Source organism: Nicotiana tomentosiformis, chromosome 4 (genome assembly GCF_000390325.3).
Source record: "Nicotiana tomentosiformis chromosome 4, ASM39032v3, whole genome shotgun sequence".
NCBI lineage: Eukaryota > Viridiplantae > Streptophyta > Magnoliopsida > Solanales > Solanaceae > Nicotiana > Nicotiana tomentosiformis.
The window spans coordinates 105,942,439-105,953,782 of record NC_090815.1 but is presented as its reverse complement, the minus strand read 5'-3'; the positions used below and the strand labels follow the sequence as shown (position 1 = coordinate 105,953,782).

Here is an 11,344-nt window from a genome sequence, read left to right as displayed (position 1 = left end):
ATGAGGGTAAGACATCGGGAGCAAGTCCTGATGCTCCATGATGATAAGAGTTGGGTTTGAATCTCAATTAATTATGGCCTAACATGCATTTATATTGGTAAGACATTGGGTCTGAGTCCCACTGTACCATATTGATGATATAATAATCACTAAAGAAAAATAATATATTTTTCATGAAAAGACATGAAGATTGTCCCACTTGATTTGCTCCATTCTTGAAGTGAATGTGGTAGCGGCGCATAATAAGTCTAAATAAAGACAAAAGGTTGACCAATGAACGTGGGTGTTCAAGAGATCAAAATAAATAATAGTCATCACTATGATTATAAAAGGAGAACAATAAAGGTTCTCAAAATAGCCCTTCAAAATGTGAGTATGTCATTGTATCACATGTACGCGACCAATGACATATTCATGTAACCACACAATAATATTTATTCTCTTTATTTCACTCAAACCTCCCTTAGAGGTGAGTTGTGTGGTATTCATCCAATCATGAGTGAGAGTCTCATTGGCCTTTTGAGCTAATTCATAGAATATTGAAAAAGAACATGAGTGAGAGTCTTATTGGCCTTGTTGAGCTAATTCATAGAATATTGAACCTCAATGGAACTCGAGATATTTTCGAACAAGAAATACAGCAAACATTGCCAGTTATGTTCGTACTGAGATGGATATCCAATTACAGAACATGTAATAAGATATATTAAGGGGTAGAGAGTGACAAAATTATGGCCCCATTTCGTTTTGAACACAGCCAAAAGCCAATGTATAATACATACAACCACTCCCTAAACCCCTGCCTCCCCAACTTTTTATTTCCCTCCCGTCTAGAATACAAAAATACTTTATAATACCATGTCCAAGATGCACTTTCCCTCATCGATCTCTACGAGTTACAGGAGATTTCGAGTTGTCAGAAGGGTTAACCCGACCTAATCTACTGGAGTCGGTCTTACTACTACTATGACTACTAAATAAATTTCTACAATGCTTACTTGAGTTGGGACAGAGAGGTGTCCTTGAATTGCTTTCTCGAACCCCAGCATAACCGTTTCGATCAGGTAACCCTGTCCAAAAACCGTGACCATCCCCAGCTGTTTCTGCACCGTCGCTACAACTGCTACAGGTCTCTTCATGTGCAGAAGCATTACGGTCCAAATCAGCAAGAGGTGAATGTTTCGAGTATAGAGGGGAAGGAGAAGATGAGGATGACGATGTGTCAGAATCTGATGAATTCCTCCACGGGTTATTCCAACAACCTCCAGACTCACCAAATATTTGATCAAATAATTCATCAGTGCTAGTAGAATCCCTGTTAGTGCTCTCTGTGCTGCAAGAAGCACCCTCAGAGAAGAGAGAGGATGACTGTTCGCTTGATGAGTCGTCCTCAAATATTGACCTACTCGGCCTGACACTTGTATGACTAGTATAAGAGCATTCGCTGCAAGTTTGATCAGTTGAATCGCCATGAGAAGAGTCCCATGGACTTCTTGTATGGGATCTTGATTTACAAGCCAATTGCTTAGATCTTCTTGGATCAAGAGGAATTGCCAAACTCCTCATTATTCTCGGAGCCCGTGGCGAGCACCTAAACGGAAGAGGAAAAAGTCAGCTACAACCAATAAGGATAGGGGAATGCATAGCTCAACTAGAAAGAGAACTTAATTTTACCTTGAATAGAGAAGCATGTATGCTCCCTCCGACAAGACTCTTTCAAGTTCGACGGATTTTACCTACAAAGATGACAAAGCCCAGATCAAAACCTCGAAAACAGCATGACTCATGCTTCGCAATAGTACATGAAGCAGAGTCGAGAGGAAATGGGGTGTCACAATTTTCCAACACCACAGAACTCGTGAATGCACAAGCACTGTTAGTAGTTCAAACCAGAATGGACAAACTACTACTTCATACCAAATGACTGAATTCCTTAAAAGGTTACACAATACCAAAAAGCCCAGAAGTGAGAAATAAACTATCCAAGCAATGGAAGAAATTCAGAAGATAAAAGGAGATAAGTAAAACATAAGCTCGTTAGTGTGACCTACCGAACTATCATTAACTTTGAACCACCTATTCTGAAAGTTCCTCACATAACACACATAGTGACCAGAAAATGCAGCATTCATTACGTCCAGGTGAACCACGACTCCATAAAGCTGGTAAACTGGCGACTTATCACGTGTCCCACTCATATATGGTGCCAGGTTCAGAATCTCTGGAAATTTAATTGTCTTGTTTAGCTTCCCAAATTTACCTGACTGCAAAACTACAGACAGTGAGCAATTGGCAACAAAACAAAGACACATGGAAGCATTTACTTGGATCAATATAAAAAAATGGAGACAAACTTCATTCAAAACAGTACCTGAAATCTCTTTAATGCAATAGTGAGGACATTAGGAGCCTCCAGCACTTTCAACTTTTTCTTGGCCTTCTCATATGATTTACATCTGAAGAAGCAATAAAATTTTAGTCCAAATATGTGCTCTAAATCTATTTTACTTCATCATTTCAATGAAAATAGCATGCATGCATTTCAAGAATCGATCTGCTCATAACCAAAAAAATTGTTATTGCACAGAAATTTCATATTGTTAGTGCCACTACCGGAGATTTTAGAACAAATTGTCATTCAAAGCTAAATCAGCAGATTTTATCATATTAAAATCACTTTTACACACATATATACAACAACAAACCCAGTGAGTTCCCACACACACACACACACACATATATATATAGAGAGAGAGAGAGATTGATGGTAAGTGTGTGTAATATATATATATATATATATATATAGAGAGAGAGAGAGAGAGGGAGAGATTGTAAGTATTTGGGTATCGCATCGCATTTAACGAAGTCGGCAGAAAGCCGGAAACAAAGAAACGATTCAATGAAAGTTTAATCAACTCAGTTAACACCAACAAATGGCACTACCATTAGATTCTCCAAAGCCAACTGAGTCAAAACATTAACACATGCAAAGCATCTGACCCACTACTAAAGAAAAGGTTATAACCCTCAAATGAAATATGAAGTAAAAGAAATGGAGGGTTAACATATTCCAGTTGCTTCGTCAAGAATTGCAGACTCAATTTATTTACCTCCTCTTTACAATAATTTTCGGGTTCTTTTTCTCCTATTTATTAAGACTGGGTTTTTTTTCTTTTTTTTTTTTTGTGTGTGTGTGTGTGTGTGGGGGGGGGGGGGGGGGTGAAGTGTACTGTTGGGTTTTTGATAAGCAATGGAAATTTAGAGTTTCACCTAAACCTTCTCAGATAAATACATTACAAGAAAGAGGTATGAGACAATCGGATCTAACCTGCCACATCGGTACTTGTTTTCACCGTCTAGAGTCTCGGTATGAGTAAATTGTTTTAAAGCTTCCTCCAAGGTACCTATATCTCCGTCTATTTCAACAGTAAGATCCATCATTCTCTCTTGCCTTTCAGATTTGCCCCCGCACCTCATGCACTCGATCTTTCAGTTAAAATTTTCAAAAATCAGGATAGAAGTTTCCAAGGAAATACAGAGCTTACTTTTAAGAACTACTAAAAGCCAGCAGTTACCTTTGAACGAAGGTATCCCCCAAACATAAGCCCCACGAGAGTTGTTTCTTCTTCAAAAGAGCCAGATGCACTAACCCCAGCTTCCCTCAAGCAAATGGATTGCATTGTGTCGATAACATACCTATTAAGTTTGGCGAACAGATAATAAACTAACTTAGAACTGTAAAAGATACTTGCACATTACAATTACAAGCTCCACAGATACAGAAAACATACCTAAGGAATTCATGTGCATCTTCTTCTCTACCATTACCAAGATTGCTTCCGATGCTCTCGAGATGGGAAATTATGCTAATAGGAGAGAGAGGAGAGGTTCCGTCCTTTGCTTTTAGAACTAGACTCTCGAACTCACACGTGAAGCACCACCCTTTCTTTTCACCTGATAGCAGACAAAAAGAGAGAAGTAGAGAGTTTTATTTGATTTAGGGTCTATGATAGATGAAAATTTAAGAATTCTAACAAACAAAAATTGGACGTACATGTTTTGGAGTGGAGCCCTTGAAGAAAATAGGAAGTAAGCGGTGGAGTAAACGCCAGGCATTGAAGGACAGCATTAGCATAGCAGCTACGGCACATTGCAGAAAAACAAGTTAGGCATGAGGAAATATATACACATTTTGTGAGATTTTGATGTATATCCTACACCTAGCAAGTTTTAGAATAGGAACCACAAGACAATAGCCAAATAAACAGCGATAAGTTCAGAATCTTCCATTTTCTAGTTGAGACATTAACCGGGTAGATAAGTATAGAAAAGTAAGACAGCAAGAAATCTGAATATTCGGATATTAAATCTTGACTAAAGCCTCTAGAATTGCCAATTAATATCTGATTCCCCTTTAGTCTTTTCGCAATGTTATTTTCATTGAAGCCAATCAATCATCATGTTTGAGGAGGACTTAAATAAAGAACTCTCAAATGATGTTTGAGTAAACCTTTTTTTTCTTTTTTTGGATAACCTAGAAATCCCCTAGGGCAAGTGGTGCACAGTTCGAAACTCGGTGGATAATGGATCCACCCCTCTACCCTTCTCCACTTAAATACAACTTTAAATTGTAAAATATAGGCTTGTAATGAATTTAAATGGGGAACATGGTCAGTGGGGATTCATCTAGCCGACCCCAAGTTATTTGGACTAAGTCATCGCTGTTGTTGTCTACAACAGGGTTAGAACATGTGACCTGCTCCTGACCACACATCACATGTTTGAGTGAACCCTTCCCCTTATTTTTTCATTCTCTCCTTTATTTCCCACTTTTCTCTTACTCTCAGCTCATCTCAGCGGCTCAGCCTGCTCATGCTCTTATTTATTGAGCCCCAAAACACCATAAGGTCCAGGGCCATTTTTTGCCCACAACATCCTCTCTTTTAGAACAAGAACACATCAAGTTATTAGTTGAAAAGCCCAAAGCTAACTGCACTAAGTAGACCTTAACAACAGAGGTCTCTTCAACTGAGGAATTTCTGGTAGTTCCAACATAAGTAACCAATTAATTTCATGCAATCACAAAATTTTCTTACTGACCCCTAAAGTTTTCCTACAAAATAATTTCACAAAACTTCACTACTTATTAAAACAGGTAATTTCATAAATTTATGCACTAATTATCTCATTAAATAAGGCCCTTGAACGTCAGACCATCAATCATTTATGTAAAATGTTACTCATAAGTAAAATCCATTAATATATCTTGTAACTCACAGCAAATCACCTAATTTCTTTGTAGATTGAACAACCAATGGCTGAGAAATTTTACTCTTAACAGGGAATGCATGTTCAAAAGCTTCAATAAGTGATATAAATACTTGAAATCGGAACGTAATGAGACAAAATCCACATCCCTTAAGACAAAAGCACGTTTAGATAAGAAAGTTATACGAGGCACGACTAGTCGAAAATAACTAGACATTCTAGGTTACATAGTAAAACCAGCTCAAACTCATGCCACATACCTGTTACCACAGTTAACGAGGCCAAATGGCCGCAATTCATTCTTCCAATTATGAAGCTTCACAAAACTTTCATATGGAAAAAGACCCTGAAAAGAAACATATCTGATGAATACAGCGTCTAAAATCTTATGTGCATTACAGGTGAAAATCACATATAATCAAGAAATGTATACCTTGTTACCATATCTTCCAACGACCTCACACTCATCCCCCAAAGAATTATGCCGTGTCAGCTTTGAACCCCTGAACTGGTCAACAACTTTCAACACCGATGACTTCAAGCCACTCCTTGCATTTGGTAAAGGAACATTTGACTCTGCAGAACAGGCACTAGACACTTGAGTGCTATCAATCCTAGGAGACTTCACATTTTGAACTTCATGCCTCCCATTGCTAGAAGAGATATGACTACCAGAAATTTTGGCAGGAGAAGATTCTTTTTGTCTATCTTTTGGCAATTGTAAAACACTGGCCGAGCCTTCAACGCCACAATATGATTTTTTGGGGCTTGACAATGGCAAGCTACTAACTTTTAACCCATCATGATTCTTTAAATTACCAGAAGCACCAGATGAGGAGTATCTACCTTCCTCGGGGGTCGATGTATATTTATCACTGGAGTCATGCACATCAAGTTGATTCGAAGTTACAGATCGTGAAGCTGATGACCTCCTGCTTTCTGTCTCATCTTTAACTTCAAATCTTGATTCAGCTCGTTCGACTGGTTTCCGCCGTTCCACTGTAATTGGGTTTGGATTTTTCAGATTCTTTTTTGAGTTGGATCCATGTTCACCCACCTCAGAAACAAGAGGTCTAGCCATTTCAGGGGGCTGAGATGAAGTTGACTGAAAATCTGAAATCTTGGTGTTGCAAGCATTTCTGGAAGGAGAATATGCAATACTGTCAAGTGACTGAATCTTAGATCTAGTATAAGGAACTGCTCCTTCCCAAAAACCAGATGAGGGTGTAGAAGGCTCTGTTGATGAAGATTCACTGGATCCATCATTACTTGAACTTGTCGATGTCCAATATTTAGACTGCGTGTCCCCATGAATGATAAGCTTTGTGGGATTATATTTGCCTGACGTTGAAACAACATCTGCAGCAGATACCAGTTTGGGTTGCTCTCTGTAGGGTGGCTTACATCCGTCTACCTTGGAATGATTAGCCTGACTCTTAACTTTAGCAATAATAGCAGACTTATGACTGTCAGAAGCATCAGAGTCATTTGAATCAGAAGCAGAAAGATCAACAGACGATTCACTTGAGGCAGTGAGGTCCAAATGTTCACATTGAGATGAGTGAAGCACGTAACTGGAGTTCAAATTGGGACATTTTGCTTCTGTCAGACTCTGTTCATTTGAGACATCCTTCGCATCATATGTTGCAGAGTGTTTGGATCTCAAAACTGCAGCTTCTGCTGGGGAAGCATCGCCTGATTCTGAAGAATGTCTCCCTTCAACCTCAATGCTCTTAAGATGACTTCCATTTGATTCCTGCTTATATGCATTCAGATGAGATGTCGCATCAACATCATTGTGGTGATCTGTGTTGCTAACTGGACGGCATTCATCCTTGTGACCTTGTCTCCAATGAAGGATTTGACATTTGCCAGAGCTGAGATGAATACAAAATATAGGAATATTAGAGATGTAGATATGAATGGTTTGGAGCTTCAAGAGAATAAAAATTTGATAGCTATCAAGAAAGAGATAAGATGCCTAATATGTAAGCAAGGTATCTTGAGCATATAGTACTAAATATGCAAGCAATCTCAATTCTTTCGACAAGTTTATTTCTCAAAGCATTAAAGTAAAAGCAAAGCTGTAAACTCAGTCATTAGTGTCAAGATAGATGCTCGTCCACAAGTTGTCTTTTCAACTGTAAAAACCTCTTCCTCCGCTATCCCACCCAAAAGAAAAGGCGCCTAAAAAGAGAACAAAAAAAGATATCTTCACAAATGTTGGGGCCTGCGTTACATGGACTCGGGTGCTTGAGGCTACTGATAAAATACGTATACGGATGCTGGGATACTAAGAGCAGACTCAATTTTTAAAAGAAAAGGAAATCTTGAGACCATAATAATCATTCCTGGATAAACAAGAAGGCCTATGCACCAACCAACACAAGGGTAAGAGGCCAGATCCGCACCTGATAGCTCCTACTTGAAAATTTAGTAGGAAACACTCTCATCTCACCTCAATCCAAATTTAGCTGCAAAGTTCCAAATGTTTGATGCATTCTAGATAAATAGCATTTATTTACAACTCTATACATTTTAAATTTTCAAATTTTAAATACATTAAATGACTCAATTTTAAATGATGTATATCCTCTCTAATCTCAATGTAGTTATTTGATACATCTAACTATTGCTTCGTATTGGGCAGCAAACTTTCAGGGTGAACCTGGGAATCTACTTAGAGGACTTATCATGGCTCTAGCCTTGACACCATTGGATTAGCGACAGTCCAGGACCATGCAAGTTCTTCTGGGTGCACCTGAACTTAAAATAGCAGTTTCCTGCTTGTTATATATTTTCATTATCAGATAGTTCCTCCTGAAAGATAGGATGTCTAACATGTTATATAGATTAAAAAAATTATCCATTTGCTGTCAAATAACTGAATATCTCCGCTCTGATAATCAATTTATTATGTGTTTCTTCATGTGTATGTAAGATTCAAAAAAAAAAAAAAAAGAATTGGTATAATTGGAAATTAACTTCATTATGAAGACAAAACGTCCTTCAGATGTAATCACAGTTCATTGATTTACAACAATAAAACCTTCTTTTTGAAATGTACCGTAGACTGCCTCTATATTTAAAGCTTACCCTAGCCTTGGTGCTAATAATTTATGCAGAAATTCTTCAAAACTGAAACTGTATTTTTGCTCCATTTAATAATCGTGTTACAAGCATAAAATTTACATAAATCCGTCTAAATTACAAGATATTACCACTTCTCTTTTGCAATAAGTTGACAAAGAAACACAGCAAATATTGATTTTGATTTTGAGGCAATAGGAAATAGAGTCAAGAAGAACGTAAATCTTTCAACATATGAAGTTACAACATAACAGGGGCGGAGCTAGTAGCCCGTTTACGGGTTCAGGCAAACCCAATAACTTTTGTTCAGACCGTGTGTATTTGTGTTAAATAAATTCATTAAATATGTACAAATATTAAATTTAGACCCAGTTATTAACACTTGAAGTCATCCTTTTAAATTCCAGAACCCGTAAGGTTGAAATACTAGCTCCGCCTTTGCAACCTAAACATGAAGAGGTAAGTCCTCACATGCAGAAATTTAGTAGGTGCTTTAGATTCCGCTCTTATTACTAACTTATCGTGAACACTATTATTAAAGACGTTGGATTAGTACTGAAAAGGGCACTAACGGCTAGTGACTACGATACCAAAGAGGCGTATAAATGACCTCTCGTAACTCCACCTCCATATGTGGCATAAAAAGGATCGATTCCATTGTAAACATGGAAGAGATTAGAGCACATCCCGCGTAAGGGTAACGAATAGGCTGAGCAAACTAGTTAAGAGTCTTGGAACCATTTCATTGAGCTTCTTTTATGTTTAAAATTCAGCTTATTCAATTTAAGACTCTTGTAAATTTACCAATCAATGAGAATTACTCTAAATCGAAACAAGCCCAACTTAAGCTTTGCTTCACTGGTGTATATTAATTCGCATATACAAATAAATTTCATGATGTAGCATGAGCATAGCACTAATGATATCTTCATCTTAAATTTGTTCTTGTGGCAATTAATCTAGTGAAAAGGAGAAGGATGAGGAAAACAGAAGATATGAAAGAAAAAATATTTTTGCAATTAAATTATAGATCAGCAGTTATTCTTCTACCCATCCCAAAATGAATTAATTTCTTAGTAACCGTAAATTTCGTCCATTCTAGTTAACCATTAATGTAGAAAGATGAATCAGAAAGAATAACAAAACTTCGCTCTCTTGAAATTGTCTAAGTGATTCAATAGCAGTCAGTTACATAGAATAGAGATTTCATTTGCGCATTTTATGCCACTCATAAAATGGTCACCAGTTACCATATACCATTAGCAGTTCATTCGTCTCATTTGATTCTAGAGCATATCAGAAGAAAGTCTTCACTAGAGGAACTGCAGCCCAATTATAAAACTAAACCTATGCCGTCAACTGCAAAAGTGCACTTTTTAACCAGAACTAAAGAGGAAAAAGTAATTGAAAAGCCCTTCTACAATGTTGCAATTATTGAGTAAATGAATCCAAAATCTACATCCAATACTAGCAAGTCTATCAATGATCTAGTTCCAACAACAACAACAACAACAAAAATCGTTTCAATTCTAAGCTAGCTGGATAGGTAATAGGAATCTTCACTATCCTTGTCACTGTGTGTAATATTTACTACTAATTTAAATTCTTTAACAATAGAAGTTCTCTATCTACAAACATACAAACCCCTGTTGAACATCAAACCTAAGGAAAGCGTATCAACATGGCTATGCCTCAACCTCAACTAGTTTCATCACACATGAAAAAAAGGAAAAGGAAAAAAATATAAACTTTTAGGAGAGATTGGGGTTATGAATCAAACATACCAGTAGCGAACTGCTTTACATTGAGAGCACCGAGTAGAGGTCGGAGAAGAGCAAACTGCGCATTGGTACTGCAATTGCCGTGAACCAGAATATGATGTTGTAGTTGATGATGGTGGTGGTGGTGCTGATGATGCTGGCGGTTCAACGAATACGTCATCCTCCTTCAGAATATCATAACTATATCCTCCATAACCGTAGCCGTATTCTTCAGCGGCTAGTAGCTCAGCCCTAGCTGCCTCCTCTGAAGCCAAAACCAAAAGCCTCTTGATCTCCTCCCTCCTGGCCACCGAACGCCGCCATTTTCGGCGAACCACAAAACCTAACACCGGTCCAAAAACCGCCACAAAAGCCGCCACCACCAAGCTCGAGAGAAACCCTAGATCCCCTCCCACGAGCATTTACACAAACCCAAAAACAACAGCAGATCACATCCAAACCCTAATTCTTCCAAATTCATAGAGAGTTCCTATAACTCCTCCCCGATCACCAAGTCGAAATTCTTCCAACGCACACACACAAAAACACAAAGATCAAACTTTGCATGCACACAAAATTAATTCAATCAAAAATCGTCAGATCAATAAAATTACAAAAATAATTAAACTTAATTGTGGAGAAATCGAGAGAGGAAAGTGTGTCGTTTGGAGAAGCAATAAAGTCACTGGAAGAGAGAAGATTCTGACCCTAAGAGAATTTTTTTCAGATCGAGAATTTAGGGGTTTTTTAAAAAAAAGTGACGGGAAAACTGAAAAAGGAAATTAAAATAGGCGTATAAGTGTGAAAATAAGAATAAATGTAGGGGGTTAAAATTAAAATATTAATTCTGTGAGATGTAAGAAATCGATGGATGTGGGCAAAGAATTTTGTCCTCAGGCATCGGGAGACGTGAACCCTTGGCTCATCTAAATATTCGGACCGGAGTTTAACCGGTCGGAAGATTCACTTATTTGAACCCGGTCTATCTTTTAATGTAAACTTTACTTTTGTCTTTTTTTGTGGATCTAACGTTAATACCAAATATTTTATTTCTATTTATATCACTTTCATTAATGGTTTACCATAAACTTTGATGATCATTAAATTATTGTTTCGTTCAATTATTTTGATTGTTTACGACTTTTCCCGAAACATTTGGTCTAATATAGGAATTTTGATATGGTCTTGTTCAAATAGATTTTTTTTTTATAATTTTAATGTGGGCC

General features: G+C 37.5%; 1 protein-coding gene across 1 annotated transcript; it reads right to left on the bottom strand.

Moving 5' to 3' along the window:
- Nucleotides 1-682: 682 nt before the first annotated feature.
- LOC104103022 (ubiquitin carboxyl-terminal hydrolase 17) lies at nucleotides 683-10,889 on the bottom strand. Its single transcript, XM_009610889.3, has 11 exons — nucleotides 10,143-10,889; nucleotides 5,702-7,145; nucleotides 5,529-5,614; nucleotides 4,055-4,140; nucleotides 3,792-3,954; nucleotides 3,576-3,696; nucleotides 3,329-3,486; nucleotides 2,372-2,456; nucleotides 2,052-2,264; nucleotides 1,675-1,736; nucleotides 683-1,591 (listed from the first exon to the last, which is right to left on the bottom strand). The coding sequence occupies exons 1-11, from the start codon at nucleotides 10,538-10,540 to the stop codon at nucleotides 880-882; spliced, it is 3,528 nt and encodes a 1,175-aa protein (XP_009609184.1). The 5' UTR covers nucleotides 10,541-10,889; the 3' UTR covers nucleotides 683-879.
- Nucleotides 10,890-11,344: the final 455 nt, after the last annotated feature.